Raw genomic sequence first — 17,082 nt, forward strand, 5'->3', positions numbered from 1 at the left:
AAGAGAGGTGAAGAAGAGAGTGGAGTGAGACAAGTGTCAGGCGTGATTTGTGTCAGAGAGAGGGCAGCAAGAGCAACAGGGAAGTGACACCTGTCATGATGTATGGCTTTAAAAAAAGAAAGACAAATAAGATAAATGAACCAAAACAGTTAAACAATGTGAAGCAAAGGAGAAGATCATAAAGATAGATTTTCCTTATTCATTTATAATACTATCCTTCCAGATGTGTTTAGATCAGTGTCATATTAAAACAGTGGGGTTTTTTTAATTACTAGTTGAAATTGAGATTGTGCTGCAAGTCCTTGACGATAAATAGATTAACTTTATAAATTAAACAATTCAATAGATTTTTTGGCTAGGAGCTGAGCAGTCCGTTTTTCTTGTTTTTTTTATGAAGAGAGAAAAACAAAACAAAACACAAAATACTGCGGGTTTACTTAACCCGAGATCAATCCAAATGAGTGCATAATTAAATAGTCGAAGTCAAGTTTTATTCAAATTTTTAAAAATGTGACTCTTTTTTGAAATATAGATTAAAATGTTCTTGTGTAACAGCTTTATCAGATTTAATTCATTCATTCATTTAAAAATGAAGTCAAGTCAATAAAGTTTAATTTGACTTTGACTTGACTTCATTTTTAAATTAGGATGAAACTATGAAAAAAATCTGTTATACAGCTTTCATTACTGGGGAAATTTCAGATTTCAAAACAATGATTAAAACTAATTATATTATATTATATTATATTATATTATATTATATTATATTATATTATATTATATTATATTATATTATATTATATTATATTTGTGATAAAATAGTTCCTGACAGGGGAACTAGTCATGTTTTAACTGTGTTTCAAATCGACTTCTTTTACATGACGAACAAGATGCATTTGTTTTGTACAAAAGAGATTTCCAGGCGGGTGGAACATTATCGCTTTCCTTATCCGCTCAGTTGAACCGTACACGGCAAACGCCAAGCCACGAAACAAACACTTCACCAGGAAGTCTTGGCTAGCGTTGTTTATAACCACCGTTAGGGTTGACTTATAATGATAGCTTCTAGCTAATTTTTACGTTTAAATGTTAACGATATTAAAAGCCATACCTTGAGGCGTCGGTATTAGAGGTCTGTCTTTTAGGAAACAGAATTTTAATTATAAATAATAGCTTTATCTCGGCTCTACTACCCGTCATTTACAAGCTTTCTGTAAACATCAGCTGTTCCAGGTGAGTCGCGATATGTCCGAGTCCGGTCACAGTCAACCCGGCATGTATGGGCAAGGGCGCAGGAGGAGGCGACGCCGAGGGGACAGAGATGTTGGCCCTCCGGGGCAAAATCTGTCCGGACCCAGTCGAGATCGGGATTACCAACCGAGAGAGCGAAGGGTACTTCAAACGATATACTGCTTTGGCCTCTGATTTTATCTTCTCTACATCAAAATACTTACTCGAATCATTTTCTTTCCAGGATGGAAGCGAGGATCCACCAGGTCCTCTAATTCAGAAGACCCCCATCATTCTTGCAAAACCTCCCGGAGAAAGGGTAGGTGGGCTTGTCTTTGAGACCACAAACTATAGTCTACAGTTTAAATTTGTGAGGTATCATTTTGCTTACCCTAACCGAATAGGAAGAATAGCCAAAATCAAAGAATATTCACAATGCCAGAACAAAACGAGCCGTACTTGTTTGTGCTTACGAAGCACTTCCATCTCCAATTCGTGCTGTTGTTTATATATTCTAAGGCTAAGCCCTCACAAAATACACCTGTCAGTGGAACACCAGTCCTTGAGAAGCCCATCATGCTAATGAAGGCCAGGGACGATGGAGTGAAGCCAGGGACACCTACTGAGTCGGCTGCACAGTCCTCTGGTCCACCCTCTAAGATAGAGAGGGAAGGGCAGCGACCTACTCAGCCTGTATACCAGATCCAAAACAGAGGAATGAGTGCTTCTGCATCGAGCAGTGCATTGGACCGTGAGTTGTTATAGACTCTACAAAAAGACATTTTATTTTCTTCTCCAAATTCAAAAGTATGTTCATGTGCAATAATTAAGGCCACAAGCTTTCATGTGACTTCCAGCCATGGTTGGGCAGTCCAAACTCCTTCCTCCGGAGAAAATGAAGCACAGCATTAAACTGGTGGATGATCAGATGAATTGGTGTGACAGTGCCATGGAGGTAAATTCATAGCATTTAATACATTTAGTTGATTTTGCAGATTTAAACAGTGCTTTCAGTTTACTTTATGATATGTGATCAAAGGAAACTGAGTGATGTTGTTGTGATGTGTTGCAGTATTTGAGGGACCAGACAGACATGTTGGTGGTGGGAGTTATTGGCTTGCAGGGAACTGGGAAATCCACCATCATGTCGCTGTTATCTGCCAACACTCCTGAGGAAGATCAAAGGTAAGGTTAAAGAATAAGATCAAGATGTAAAGTGTTCTGCACTACACACACTACTGAGGTTTTTGCAGACACATGACAACTAAATATACGGTGTTCAGTTTGGACCTGTGACAATCATGCTGATGGGTTAGGATGAAATGAATGGGACACCAGTTAGAGACCATTCCACACCTGTATAGCAACCACTGGGAAAAATCTGTATTTCCTGGATGGAGGTTGGCGGCAGTTGCATTGAAATGATTGCCAAAGTTTCAGTTACACCGGACTAGATACTATTTCATGACTTGCATTTAAAAATTTGGAGTCCCTGATGGTTTGGCAAAAACCTCCTTGTTGAGCAATATCCGCATGACTCACGTGAGAAATATCAGTAGTGTTTTGGTTTGGGCCAAACTCATGCACATAGGCTTAACTGGTGATTTTTAAATTGCAGAAGATTTGAAATGATGAAAGTGCTTAATTACACAAAAAGACAGGAAAAAGGTCTTTGGCTTGTCTTAAAGCACGCTGAGTGGTCACTGATAATAGAAAAGTACTCTATAATTGCCATTCACTTAAATTGATCCAACACACAAACTGTAGGGAACGGCGATGTGATGGCTGAAGCTCAAGAGATGGCGCATTTCATTTACTATTTAGAAGGTTATTGGTTTAAACCCTAGGTGCTCCAGTCTGCATGCCAAATATCCTTGGGCAACAAACTGATTCCTAAATTCCTCTCCGATGCATCCATCAGAGTGTGACGCACATAACCCAGGAGGTGCCCAGGAGGCACTTTCCCTTATTCAAGTGAAATGCCTACTTAAGTTAAGAGGGAATGAGGTAATACAACCGTAGAACTTGTCTGAATACATTTTATCCCTGCCATCAAAACGCAGAACATCTAGTTCCCAACCACTGAGCCGTGGCACATAGGTGTGTCGTGGAAGATTGTGGTTCCACTCCTGCAGGGAAAAATTATCAATATGCTTTTTGTAACATTTTGTTTGGTGGTGTGCCATGTGATTTTTCTAATATGAAATATACTCAATATAATACTCTATATTTGTCTGATAATTACAGATGCATTTCTTTTTTTAAAGGATCAATGCGAGTACTTTAATAATTAATTTGAGAAAAATCACTTGAACAGTTCTTTGGAGGTGATATTGAATAAAAACGTGTGTTTGTTTGAACAGGAGTTTTGTATTCAGACCCCAGACTCAAGAAATCAAGGAAAGAGGTGGAAATCAGAGCACAGGGATTGATTTCTTCATCACACAGGAGAGAGTTATCTTCTTGGATACGCAGGTATGAATGAAGTATTGTGATTAGAAATGACAGTTTCTACGGTTTACTGTAGTATTTTCTTTTTGCTGTCAGAATGTAAGTTGGTACAAACTGTCTGTAATGTTAACCTTGGAACTGCAAGATGTCTAACTGTGGTTAAGGATTTGTTGTGCTGAAGCAACAACATGTTTCACTGTGTTTAAATGTCATTCTTCAGCCAATGCTTAGCCCATCAATTCTGGATCATCTTATCAACAATGATCGGAAGTTACCTCCAGAATACAATCTTCCTCATACATATGTTGAGATGCAGGTATGTGGCTGGCCTGTGGAGGACAGTATATAATAATATGAATGCTGGTGCTAAACACCTGTGAACTTTAGTTTTGGGATTCATTGTTTGATGTTGGTTTAGTGATCGTATTTATTCTTTTCTACAAATAAAGCATGTTTGTACTCTCTGTATAATTCTTCTACAGTCTCTTCAGATCGCTGCCTTCCTGTTTACAGTGTGCCATGTTGTAATTGTGGTTCAAGACTGGTTCACTGATTTGAACCTTTACAGGTAAGTATTTTAGGTCTGCGATGGACCTGTGCTCTCAAGATGGTTGTGATTATAATTTTAAAGCCCAATACTCTCAAAGGAATGCTGAACATTTCATGCTATATCTTAAAAGGATATTTGTTTTTGCTTTTTCATAAGCTCAGCAATGTTGTTCTTTCAGCCAGTCTGACATTTTAAACAGGCAAATCCAGACCTGTGTAAAATGTCAGACTCCATGCCCATCTAACATGTGCTGACATTTATTACCTTTTGTACGCCACAATCCATTTGGATCAGTTCATGACTCATTTTCTTCACACAGCATAACAAACAATCTGAGCAACTCTGGCTATGTGATTAAAAACCTTTTCCCTTTGCATAGCATTCTTGCCTAATGCTGAAAATATTGCCATTAAAAGCAAGTTTTCACTGGCTTTGTACATAGCTTAAAATGATATCTCTGTAGTAGAAAGCTACAGTTTTAATCAGCACAAATATTGATATGATTATGTATTGTTTTGGCATCCTTTGGTGAAAAATCAATGTCAGATTACCAAACAATGGTTTTTACCAGGGCTATTGCCAAGTAGCATCTCACATTGGCACAGCAGGAAAATGGCAGATTCTGTATATTTACATATGTAACTATCCAAGCAAATTTTACCTGTACTCTTTCCACTCAGTAAAATGATCTAATTCTCATTATTATTGCTTCTTGTGACACAAATTGATTCCACAGCTGAAGTTATATTATGGTGTCACCTTTATGGACAGGTTTCTTCAGACTGCTGAGATGCTGAAACCTTCCACACCATCTGCAAGCCACGACAGCACCGGCTCTTCAGGCAGTGATGACGGAGCAGAGTATTATCCACATATAGGTGGCTGTTTAATGCTGACGCGCTATATTTGACACACAAACCAAATTTAAGCAGGTCAAAGTTTAAATTTCTTTCTCCCCCAGTTTTCCTCCAGAACAAGGCCAGACGGGATGATTTCTGCCCAAGAAATCTGAAGAACATGCATATGGTGGTCAACAAATTAATGGCTCATTCTCACCTCAAATACAAAGGTGCAAAACTACAACAAATTTCTCTTTATGTTAATGTTTTATGTGTAAGTAGTAATGAATGCCAGTAAGGGAGCTGGTAGAAGAAAATGAATGTGATATGGTGGCAAAAAAAAGTTAAGTAAATGGTAAGAAATTATCTACATTTAAAGTACTGGGACGATCGTGGCTCAAGAGTTGGGCGTTCACCTTGTAATCGGAAGGTTGCCGGTTCGAGCCCCGGCTTGGACAGTCTCAGTCGTTGTGTCCTTGGGCAAGACACTTCACCCGTTGCCTACTGGTGGTGGTAAGAGGGCCCGGTGGCGCCAGTGTCCGGCAGCCTCGCCTCTGTCAGTGCGCCCCAGGGTGGCTGTGGCTACAATGTAGCTTGCCATCTCCAGTGTGTGAATGTGTGTGTGAATGGGTGGATGACTGGTTGTGTAAAGCGCTTTGGGGTCCTTAGGGACTAGAAAAGCACTATACAAATACAGGCCATTTACCATTTACTGTGCAAATCTTGAGTCACCCCTCAAAACATGAATGGAAATGCAGTGTATAAGGAAAATACGAAACTTTAAAGTCAGTATTTGGAATGACTACTTTTTCTCTCCTGAACTCTCTTAGGAAAGCTTTGTTATCATTTCTTTAAGCAGTCTTCAGGAACTGTTCTCCACATTTATTGAAGGACAGTCAAAACTCTTCTTTCGACGTTGGCTGCCTTTTGTTACATTTTCTATGGATGATTGCAAACAGTTTTAATTATTTTTGATGTCCAAGTTCTGGGGAGGCCAATCCATGACTGATATAGGGCTGGGCAATATGAGGAAAATCTATATTGTGTAATTTTTTTACTATATCAAGATACATGATATATATCGCGATATGTTTAAATAACCTCCAAAACAAGTGTCATTTTCAATCATGCAGTGCCAAAAATGACACTGGTGTACTCATTTAAATTTTTTCTACAAAGAATCTGAATGAATTGACATGTTTTATTTTAACAGTAACCATCAGTTTCATACAGGGATTTTTCACAAATGACTATGCTGTCACAGTAAGTCTCTTTCTGTGGTCAACACTACACCTTTAACAAATAAAGATCATAGCAGCACAAAAAACTTTGAGCAATAATTAACGAGACAAAACAACTGAAATTAAAAAGGTGCTCCTTTGTGCTTTACAACATATAAAAAAATGTGATGACCTCAAATTATAGAGACAAAAGTCTACATAATGACTATAAAAACGACTGACCAAGAACAGTCACTGTTATCACAGATGGTTTATTTGAGGTTTTCTTTGGTGTGGGGAGACATTGACATGCAGAGTTTAAATTGGTCTTAATTTTGCAGTTGAACTTGTGGTACTGATACCTTTAGGGGCATAATTTTACAGCATGTTTCGCAAATTACCCCATTTTGTTTGGCATCCTCCTTGTGAAAGTCAAACAATAGCGAGTCTCATTCCCTTGCTCATCCGATACTCATGCTGTTGCTATTTTTCCTTATCCAGGAGTATATAGAGACATATCCTCAACGCAGTTGCTGGGTAGAAGAATTTCTGGGTGGGGGGTTTATAGCGCCCACCCCCAGACTGATAGTGTTCCTGTGAGTGTTTTTCTAGCCAGGTATGCTTTTATGGCATTGACAGTGTGTTTGGGATCATTCTCCCATGATCAATGTCAAAATTAATCCTTTTCTGCATTCATAACTCTATCAACACCACTGGCTGAAATACCTCCCCAAACTATGACCCTCTACCATGTTATACAGATGGCTGTAGACAATCACTGTTGTGCCTCTCTTCTGACCTCCAGTTAGCAGTCGGAGCAGTATGCATCACGTGATAGAGCGGCTGTGGCATGCGGGACCTGTCGGTGGTCTGGATAGCATTTGGAGCTTCGCTAGCAACCCGGCATTTCATCTCCGACAAAGTTATCCCGAGAGAAGTAAAGCAAGTGTGTAAGTCCATCTCTGAATGTTTGTAAAGCATTCCTGCGTTAAGCTTACCAAACGATATATGGAGCGACTGCCTCTTCTTGCTGCTACTTCAATCATGAAACTGCTTAACGATCAGCTGATCGGCTTTTCTGTCGCGAGTCCGTCTCTCTTGTTTGCTTTTGGCCCACTTTGCACCAGAAAGAGGAAACCAGCGGCTGAACAACAGCAGCACGTTTAAGCTTGATCAGCTGTTGTTAGAATTTATTTATTATTACTTTCTACTCGAGGATCTTTTTCTATGTAGCTGACGGCTGGTAACTGTGCAGGGGCGGATCTAGCAAAGTTTAGCCAGGGGGGCCGATAGGGCATTAACTGGGAAAAGGGGGCACAAAGACATACTTTTCTTTCTTATTCTCATTTAAAATGTCGAGCTTTTAATAAATAATTATCTGACACCCAAAGTTTTAATTTGATGTAAAATGAATAGAAGTCAATTACTGTATATAGTGACTATTAAGTCTAATATATATACCCTAGTAAGCTATAGTACTTTTTCCTTTGGGAAGGTACCATCTGTGCAGTCTGCAATTTTGTTGAAGAAAGATGTTGAATCTATTTAATATTTCTTGAAAAATAATTGATTTCTGTGCTTTTTTTTTTTCACACTGCATCAAATTAAGGTTGATTACGTCGATTAAGCATCATGAGGTGGAGCGTGAGGGGTGGTTCCCTATTTTTTATTTATTTATTTTTGTTGTTGCTGGGAGTTGGAACCCTATTAGTTAGGTTGCTTAATATTTACGCTAAGTACTCTTTAAAATACCAGAATAGGGAGGATGGTGTAGGTTTAAGTTTATTAGATTGATCAGTATTGCTTATCACTGATGATTTAACCCAAAAGTTCTAAATGTGCATTCAGGAGTGGTAAAAGGCTTCATCAGGTTTATGGTGTTTCTAGATGAAAACCTTTTGTTTGCTTTGTACTTGTGAGCAAAATGATATTTTGTGACTGTTCAAAGGTTTTTAGTGAATGTGTTTGGTTTTGTAGTCCTGTAAACAAAGCATCACTTCTGAAGTGGATTAACAGGCTGGCCACAACTATAACATGTGTTTTATTCTCAGGAACATTATCCATGCTTGACTGCAATGTCTTCCCAGGCCTGGGGCAGGACTATCTGACAACCGAGGTCAATATGTTTTTGCTTCCTGTGCAGGAAAATGACGGGGAGGATAATTTGACCAAAGCAGGTTACAAACATTTATTCTTCTCATAAGGTAAAACTCAAGTGACATCTCGTGTGTTGTGTGAAAAATAAATGAATCTTTGTACGTTGTTTAGGGTCAGGAACGTACCCACTGTTCTCTCTGCTCCCCGGCTATAGAGGACACCCGGCCTTTTCCACCATGGTTTCAAAACTCCGCAGCCAAATACTGGCCATGCCCCGCTGTCAGCTGTCACACACTATTCTCACTGAGAAAAACTGGTAAACATCATATCAGTACTATTTATTTATAAATGAATAATTATTTTATTCATATTCCACTATTCAAAAAGTGTAGGTGACTAATCCATGGTAAAAAAAAGTGAGACAACCAAGTAAATACATCCTGCACCCAGGGTGAGAATCAGTTTTATGTTTTAAACTGGTTTGCTCAACAAAGCCATCATAAATGTCATTGTTTTTGAACTCTCATAGAAACAGTTTTTAATCCCTGTGGAAGAAATGCAAAATATCTATTAGAGATGAGGGGTCTCTCTGCTTCCCTTTACTTTCAGTGACTACAACCTGCTGTCTTTTTGTTTTGTTTTTTGTAAACAACAGAAAATGAGCGCTGGTGGTTTGTTGTGAAATAGTTTTCTGAGGTGCAACTTGCTGCATGTACCTACAAGCACAAAACTTTCAGAGTAGTGAAAAATATTTCTTGCTGTGGGATATCAGGTTAATTTTTTTCTGAACATGCTTAAAACAATATCAATTGAAAATGAAATACTACAGTGAAAAGAAATATATTTCCATGCCATATAAAGAAAGTAAAAGTGTTAATAATTAAGGTTGGTGCAGAAATGCATAATATTTGGATTTTTTTCTTCTTTGTACTATGTCACTGTAATTTTGTGAAATCTTGAGACATTATTGGGATTTCGTTTAAGTTTATCCCTCTGTTTCCTGTCTTAACTTTCTTTGTTTTCACAGGTTTCACTATGCAGCTCGTATCTGGGATGGTGTGAAAAAGTCCTCGGCCCTCTCTGAATACAGTCGTCTGCTCTGCTGACACGTGTTTAACTGCTCTTATGTACAGTTTTATTTCACTGATCAGATCACACAAAGACAAAAGAAGTGCAGCTGAATGGGATGTTGAAAAAAAAAAAAACATCACTGGGACATAAAATAAATATAATTATTCAGACTTTGAGTCCTGCTTGTTCTATAGTGTCCTGGGACTGTCCTCAGGAATTCTGATAGTTACAGATAAAGTTACAGCCTGTGCAGAGGTGGTGAGCAGGAAAAGAAAGTGTCTTCTCTCAGCACATGTCTAATAAAAATGCGAGAATAGTTTTTAAATTCAAGTCATTCTTGACTGTGTTTCAGTTTTGATGCACTGATACTTAACATGTTTTATAAGGTGAAAATAGAGATTTCTGTCTTGTTATTACCTTTGTAAAAAGTATGGTAAAAATGAAAGAGAGAACTGGTGGGCCTGGTTTTTTAAAGATATATGTTGTATTGTAGAATGCATGTAGCATGAATCACAGTCAGTTTTTTTTTCATTCAGTGCCACTAGAGTGGTTGCATGGTTAAAACATACTCTGCTGACAACTGAAACAGTCACTGGTTATCAAAGAAAAAAAAAAACAATTCACGTCCGTTCTAAAAGAAAATGATTTGCAGCCTAAACATATTTTAGCAAAAGAATGAAACGACTTTAAAGAATATTCCATCAAATATATGATACAAAAATCAGCAATTTAATAACACTAAAACTTCAGCTATGAATAGAAGCATATATATAGCCACCTGTCATCAATACACTGATACAAAAATCAATAAGGCATTTTATTATCACTAAAACTTCAAACAAATAAACAAACTGGAACTAAACAGGTTTTTAAACTAGTTTTAATAGATATTATTCTTCCTCATACATATGTTGAGATTCAGGTATTCTATGTTATTCTATTTTAACTTTGGAGAATTCTAACTAATACCAATTTAATTATCTAGATATAGGTTCTATGAAGTCTATTCATATATACATATATGCTGTTTCAAAGGCTTGTTTTTGATAGTCAGGTTCTTTCATTGTCAAAGGAGGAGTTAAGGAGTGGTCACAGCAAGAAGACCACTTCCCCCCAATAAGAATTACTTGTAAACTGAACAGAAACTAAACAGAAATTCACTTCTATCTGACCATCACACAATGCAGATCTTTGTGCTGATCCTTGGGATTGTGCTGCTCCCTAAAGGCAAGTTTTTGTTCAGTTATCTGTTCTTTAACATTTTTAAACCAGCAAGTTCTGTAATATTCAATGAAATGTTTTCTTTTTTAATGCTTTTACAACAAGTGTCATTACATCTTAGTAAAGGTTTGTCAATTCTACAAATGATTGCACTATTTATTGTACTGTTAGCCATCTATTTTTCAAACTGTTTTAGTGAATGTTTTAGAATATGTCCATGCATTGGAAGCAAGAGAAAGTTTACTTGTCTTTATCTTTGTTTTATCAGCCTGTGCTTTGAAATGTTACGAATGCATACCGGACCTCTCTGGAAGCTGCGCTCAGACAACAAAAGAATGTCCTTCCAACACTCAGTGTGCATCAGTCAGAATAGCTTCATACGCAGGTTTGATTTTGTATAGTTCTTATTTTATTCTTCTTTTAAACTGGTTCAGTTTTCAATGGTTCGTCTTTTTGTTGCAGGTGGTTCAAAACTGGTTGATATTAAAGGTAAAAGTTGTGCTGCGGCTGAGGAGTGTGTTCAGGCCTCAATCAACTTTGGAGGCGCCCGAACTCTAATTACCAGCAAGTGCTGCACCTCTGATCTTTGCAACTCTCAAGATGCCCCTGGTAATTTCTATCATGCTTCTTGGTATTTTGAAATCTAATTTCCTGTTCTTGAAACTTAAAAAATAAAAAATCTTTTTATCAAATATGTTGAGAAATTTTAAAGTGGGTCAATCGTCGTATTTGCTTGAATAGATCAGGGCAAAATAATCAATCTGTGAAAATTTCCTGATTGAAAATTCTCAAACAAACATATTAGTAACATATTGTTTTCTGTTGGTTTTTTTTCCAAGCTGATGTTTTTGGCACACAGTTAAAATAAGCAGGGAAACAAATATTACAAATATTTCTGTATTCAACAGAGGGCAGCATCTCATCTCCAAATGGGAAAAAGTGCTTCCAATGTGTTGGAAACGATTGCACACAAACTCTAAACTGCAACGGAAATGAGGACCACTGCATCTCATCAGCAAGTAATATACCGACAGGATTCAGTGTCTGCATGTTTGTTCTTTTCTGCTCAGACAAATGTTCTGTTATTCCTTCCTTTCATTTCCTCAGTGACTGCAGAAGGACAAAAGGTGACTGTAAAGGGCTGCGCCTCCAAGCTGATTTGCTCAAGCACACAATCTCCACAGATCACAGGAATCACTGCAGCAGAAATCAGCTGCTGCCAGGGTGACCTCTGCAACAGTGCTGGGATGACAACTACATCACAGCCCAGTAGTACAACTGCTGGCACTACAGCTGTTGGCCGTCTGCTCTTTGTCACAACGCTGATCTCTCTGGTCTTGTTCTCTTAGCTGATGAAACAACAGCATCACATCCCAGCTTTTCATATGACTGTCACAATGTTTCCTCCCATTTCACCAGACCTTAAAAAATTATTGAAAATTTTGTAACTAAATATAATTTTCGGTTTGTGGAAAAAAATTAACGAATAAATTTCTTAAAATCCTATATGCATCTCTGTTTCCTTTAAGTCTCAAAATCATTTTGCACGCACATTTAAAGGTTATCGTAAGGAGTCAGTGAGACATTTTCCTGAATTAATAGAAAAGTAAAATACAAATATGGTGGATTTTGACAATTAAATTCAAATTTCAAATTCAAATTTTATTTGTCACACACACACAACCATACACAGTATGACATGGGGGTGAAATGCTTGTAGCTGTACAATGCCCGACCATTAAATGACAGAAGAAAAGTTCTACAATATTTACAATTTACTACAAAAATTTACAAATTAACTTAGGAATTTACAGTAAAGAATGTGCAAATAGCAGAAGAGATGATAAAGATAAGGATTATAAATTATAGGAATTATAGGATTATAGGAAATGTGTGGTGGTGCGTGTGGTGACGTGTGTGAGAGTCCAGTCTTATAGTGACGTGTTTGGGAGAGTCCAGTCCTACAGCTGGTTCAGGCCCCGAATAGCCTGGGGGAAGAAGCTCCTCTTCATTCTCTCTGTTTTGGCCTTAAGGGAGCGGAAGCGCTTCCCAGACCTCAACAGTGAGAAGAGTCCATTGTTGGGATGGGAGAGGTCCATCATAATCTTCCTAGCTTTGGACTTGCACCGCTTGGTGTAGATGGACAGCAGGTCAGGGAGCTCTGATTGAATGATGCGCTCTGCCGAGCGCACCACCCTTTGCAGATCTCGTCTATCCTGCTTGGTGCTGTTCCCAAACCAGGTGCAGATGTTTGACGTCAGGACGCTCTCGATGGTGCAGGAGTAGAAGTTCTTGAGCACCTTCAGTGGCAGATGAAAGCCTCTAAGTCTTCTGAGGAAGAAGAGACGCTGACGGGCTTTCTTAACCAGGGTGTTGATGTGACAGGACCATGACAGGTCCTGAGTGATGTGGACACCCAGGTATCGGAAACTGTCCACTCTCTCCACTGGCGTGCCACTGATGATGAGGGGTTTGTAATTCCTCGCCTGCTTTGTAGTGAAGTCCACGATCAGCTCCTTAGTCTTGCTGATGTTTAGGAGGAGGTTATTCTCCTGGCACCAGGTCTCCAGGTTCCTAATCTCCTCCAGGTAGGCCGTCTCGATGTTGTCGGAGATCAGGCCCACAACAGCAGTGTCGTCAGCAAACTTGACAATGGAGGTGGTGTCGGATGTGGCTACACAGTCATAAGTGTACAGTGAGTACAGCAGGGGGCTTAAAACACAGCCCTGAGGCACTCCAGTGCTGAGTGAGATGGAGGGGGAGACTTGTTTTCCCACCCTCACTGATTGGGGTCTGTCTGTGAGGAAGTTGAGGATCCACTGACACAGTGATGAGCTGAGTCCTAGATCCGTCAACTTGGTGAAAAGCTTAGAGGGAATTATTGTGTTGAATGCTGAACTGTAGTCCACGAACAGCATCCTAACATAATTCCCTCTGCCAGTGTCCAGGTGACTCAGGGATGTGTGGAGCAGGTGAGATATGGCATCGTCTGTGGAACGATTAGTCCGGTAAGCAAACTGAAGTGAGTCGATGGTGGGAGGAAGTGAAGAAGTGATGTGATCTCTCATCAGTCTTTCAAAACACTTCATCACAATTGAAGTCAGTGCTACTGGACGGTAGTCATTGTGGCAAGCGGGCTGTTGTTTCTTTGGAACAGGGACAATAATGGACCATTTGAAGCACGTGGGAACCACAGCTTGGGCCAGGGAGAGGTTGAAGATCTCCGTGAACACCGGTGCTAGTTGATCAGCGCAGGCTCTAAGGACCCGGCCAGGGATTGCATCTGGTCCTGCTGCCTTCCTGGTGTTCACCCTCCTGAAGGTGTTCCTCACGGCATGCTCTGTGATGACGAATGCATTTTCTTCACTGGTGTACTCCGAGCGCGCGCAGCCGTTTGTTGTTTTAATTGCTGCGGCGTCGAAGCGAGCATAAAACGTGTTCAGCTCATCAGCCAGTGAAGCATCGGCATTCATCATTGAAGAAGCTGGTCGTTTATAGTCCGTTATAGTCCGCAGTCCTTTCCACAGGCTCCTAGAGTCGCACTGTCGTAGCTGTGACTCTAGTTTTTCCCCGTAGCTCCGCTTTGCCTTTCGGACCGCGCTGCGCACGTTGTAGGACGCAGCCTTGTATAGGTCCATATTACCGGAGACAAGCCCTTCATTGTAGGCAGCGGTGCGTGATCTCAGAGCGTCGCGGATGTTTTTATCCACCCACGGCTTCTGGTTGGGAAACGTTCGGATGATAGTTCTTTCTGCTGTGTCGTCCGCTAGTTTCCCGATAAATCCCACAACCGCTTCCGTAAACATGTTGATGTCATCAGAGCTGCGCCGAAACATGTCCCAGTCTGCGTCATCCAGTGCGTCCTGCAGCGCGGCCACCGATTGGTCCGTCCAGCGAGCGACCTCCCTCCTGATTGGTGGTTGCTGCTTTAGCCTTTGTTTGTAAGCAGGTATGAGGAAGATGGTGGAATGGTCCGATTTTCCAAATGCCGGCAGGGGTTGAGCCTTGTAACAGTTCTTGAACGGGGTGTAGCAGTGGTCTAATGTCCTCGTGCCCCGGGTGGGGCAGTTGATGTGCTGGTGAAGGTTGTGAAATGTCCGTTTGAGATTCACTCTGTTAAAATCTCCCATAACAATGAGTGCGGCATCTCGGTGAATGTTTGTTGATGTGTGAGAGCCTCATGTAGCTCACATAAGGCAGTGTCCGAGTCCGCGTGAGGCGGAATGTAAACAGTGCAGGCAATGACCGCAGTGAATTCCCGAGGGAGATAGAAAGGGCGACACTTAACGATCAAAAGCTCCAGATTGGGCGAGCAAGAGCGTGTGAGTGGGGAGATGTTTGTGCTGTCGCACCATCTGTTGTTCACCATCAAACACACTCCACCACCTCTTTTCTTCCCCGACTCCATTGTCCTGTCCATGCGGTAAACCGAAAAGAACCCCGTCGGCTGCACGGCGTGGTCTGGTATCGCTGGGTTCAGCCAAGTCTCGGTGAAGCAGAGGAGGTTGCAGTCCCGAATGTCTCTCTGGAACTTGATTCTGGCTCTGAGGTCATCAAGCTTGTTCTCGATGGATTGAACATTGGCTAGCAGGATACTGGGCATGGGTGCGCGGTGTGCGCGAGCCCGTAGCCTGTTCCTGATGCCTGTTCCTGAAATATGTGTAAACAGAATAGCACAGAGTTAGTGAAGGAGTGCTTACAGTGCAAAGTGTACTCATTATTCTTGAACTGTCACCTACTAACTGCCTTTCAAGTTTGTGTGACTAACACACAACCAGATGATGATGTAGAGTCAAAAGTGTAAATACACTGATCATGGGCATTATTGGTCCAGCTAGGTTTGGGTGATTTGCATTTTTTTTTTTGCAGATTGTATTTACTCTAATATAATCTATTTAGAGTATTTATATTATAATATATTATATTATAATCTAATTTATTATATTAGATTATATAATAATTATATAATAATCTAATACAAACTCATATAAGATTTGTTTGATGTTCTGGCATAAACACACATATGAATACATTCTTAAAATGTATGTGTACGCAGTGTTGGGAAGGTTACTTTTAAAATGTATTCCATTACAGAATACAGAATACATGCCCCAAAATGTATTCTGTAACGTATTCCGTTACGTTACTCAATGACAGTAACGTATTCTGAATACTTTGGATTACTTAATATATTATCATGCTTTTTACAACAACGTGAATGTACTAATGCTGTGTGATTTATTACTATTACTGAAGGTCCGCGTCTCCGAACTGTAGTAAAGGGACCTCTGACTAATACGGCGGGGTCTCTGTCGGCTCGTAGCCGAAAAATAGCTTTACTTTGTTGTGTGGGTCAACTTTTCTTGCGAGAGACAGAGAGAGGCGTTGAAAGACTGCTCCAATTGTTTTCGGAGGAAAACACGAACACGGTGTACAGTCGAGTCTTAATAGTTTACTTACAACTGGGCTCGTCAGGCACTCTTCTTGGCTGAAGTGGTTGTTATTATATTTACATGCTTCCAGCTCCCGTTTTTCCTCGATGACAACTCGTACCTTTCCACTCCCCTTTTTCTCCCTCCTCGCTCACAGACCCATAACGTGTATGGCAGTCCATTCTCCCTGCAGCACGGACTACACTGCCCATGATGCTACATTCTTTAGAGCTATGCTTGTAGCATTCTGCCTATTAGCTTAGCACAACAACAACAACAACAACGAAAAGGCGCTCTCTCACCCAGGAAACACACAGTCGCAGAGAGAGAGAGAGAGCGTCGCCCTGTAACCATGGCAACCGTAACGCTGCCGCCTGGAACAACAGAACGCAGCTGTCAAACAAAACCCAAACAGTCCTGACCCGCGACAATATGAAACAGGAAAGTACCGCAGTGTAATCCATTTATTTCAACAAAGTAACTGTATTCTGAATACCACCTTTTTAAACGGTAACTGTAACGGAATACAGTTACTCATATTTTGTATTTTTAATACGTAACGGCGGTACATGTATTCCGTTACTCCCCAACACTGTGTGTACGCGATAGTCAATATTATGGGTTATCAAATTAATAAGACATAAAGAAAATATGGCTGAACTAATCTACCGATCCGCAGTAACTCGTTAACAGATTTGCCGCATTATGGCGTTAATGTCATTTTAAGGAGATTAACGCTGACAGCACTAGTGGGAATCCAATGAATATGACTGCACATTTACACCGACATCATCCTAGTGCAAAGGCAAATGGAAGCAGACAAAAACTACGGAGCCCCGCAGGGGACATGGGAGAAAAAAAATTAGGGAGAAAAAAAAAATTAGGGAGAAAAAAAAAAATTTAAGACGGACTTTTGCGAGATCTCGCAAAAGTATTGCGAGAGCTCGCAAAAGTATTGCGAGATCCCGAGT

General features: G+C 40.1%; 2 protein-coding genes across 4 annotated transcripts; both read left to right on the forward strand.

The window, feature by feature from the left end:
* Positions 1 to 939: 939 nt before the first annotated feature.
* Positions 940 to 9,783, forward strand: smg9 (SMG9 nonsense mediated mRNA decay factor). Of its 2 annotated transcripts, XM_026185457.1 has the most exons (14): positions 940 to 1,132; positions 1,225 to 1,392; positions 1,475 to 1,549; positions 1,750 to 1,981; positions 2,088 to 2,185; positions 2,303 to 2,415; positions 3,594 to 3,705; positions 3,902 to 3,997; positions 4,164 to 4,249; positions 5,003 to 5,109; positions 5,193 to 5,300; positions 8,342 to 8,467; positions 8,559 to 8,703; positions 9,415 to 9,783. In XM_026185457.1, exons 2-14 carry the CDS (start codon positions 1,246 to 1,248, stop codon positions 9,491 to 9,493), a joined length of 1,524 nt encoding a protein of 507 aa, XP_026041242.1. In that variant the 5' UTR covers positions 940 to 1,132; positions 1,225 to 1,245; the 3' UTR covers positions 9,494 to 9,783. The 2 variants fall into 2 exon arrangements, with proteins under 2 accessions (XP_026041242.1, XP_026041243.1); XM_026185458.1 differs by having other exon boundaries at positions 940 to 1,392.
* A 78-nt stretch (positions 9,784 to 9,861) lies between these two features.
* On the forward strand, positions 9,862 to 12,185 carry LOC113032507 (lymphocyte antigen 6B-like). Of its 2 annotated transcripts, none has more exons than XM_026185459.1 (5): positions 9,862 to 10,805; positions 10,948 to 11,064; positions 11,142 to 11,288; positions 11,588 to 11,698; positions 11,787 to 12,185. In XM_026185459.1, exons 1-5 carry the CDS (start codon positions 10,640 to 10,642, stop codon positions 12,026 to 12,028), a joined length of 783 nt encoding a protein of 260 aa, XP_026041244.1. In that variant the 5' UTR covers positions 9,862 to 10,639; the 3' UTR covers positions 12,029 to 12,185. The 2 variants fall into 2 exon arrangements, with proteins under 2 accessions (XP_026041244.1, XP_026041245.1); XM_026185460.1 differs by having other exon boundaries at positions 9,862 to 10,685.
* Positions 12,186 to 17,082: the final 4,897 nt, after the last annotated feature.

Source organism: Astatotilapia calliptera, chromosome 11 (assembly GCF_900246225.1).
Source record: "Astatotilapia calliptera chromosome 11, fAstCal1.2, whole genome shotgun sequence".
In the NCBI taxonomy this organism is placed as follows: Eukaryota; Metazoa; Chordata; class Actinopteri; order Cichliformes; family Cichlidae; genus Astatotilapia; species Astatotilapia calliptera.

What these genes read in the sequence shown, in the direction of transcription:
- smg9 (XM_026185458.1), top strand. Translation starts at nt 1,246, where the DNA reads ATGTCCGAGTCCGGTCACAGTCAACCCGGCATGTATGGGCAAGGGCGC. An exon ending in GGTGTGACAGTGCCATGGAG is followed by an intron (nt 2,186 to 2,302) that starts GTAAATTCATAG and finishes GATGTGTTGCAG; the next exon opens with TATTTGAGGGACCAGACAGA. An exon ending in GGATAATTTGACCAAAGCAG is followed by an intron (nt 8,468 to 8,558) that starts GTTACAAACATT and finishes TACGTTGTTTAG; the next exon opens with GGTCAGGAACGTACCCACTG.
- LOC113032507 (XM_026185459.1), top strand. Translation starts at nt 10,640, where the DNA reads ATGCAGATCTTTGTGCTGATCCTTGGGATTGTGCTGCTCCCTAAAGGC. An exon ending in GTCATTACATCTTAGTAAAG is followed by an intron (nt 10,806 to 10,947) that starts GTTTGTCAATTC and finishes TTGTTTTATCAG; the next exon opens with CCTGTGCTTTGAAATGTTAC. An exon ending in CAACTCTCAAGATGCCCCTG is followed by an intron (nt 11,289 to 11,587) that starts GTAATTTCTATC and finishes TGTATTCAACAG; the next exon opens with AGGGCAGCATCTCATCTCCA.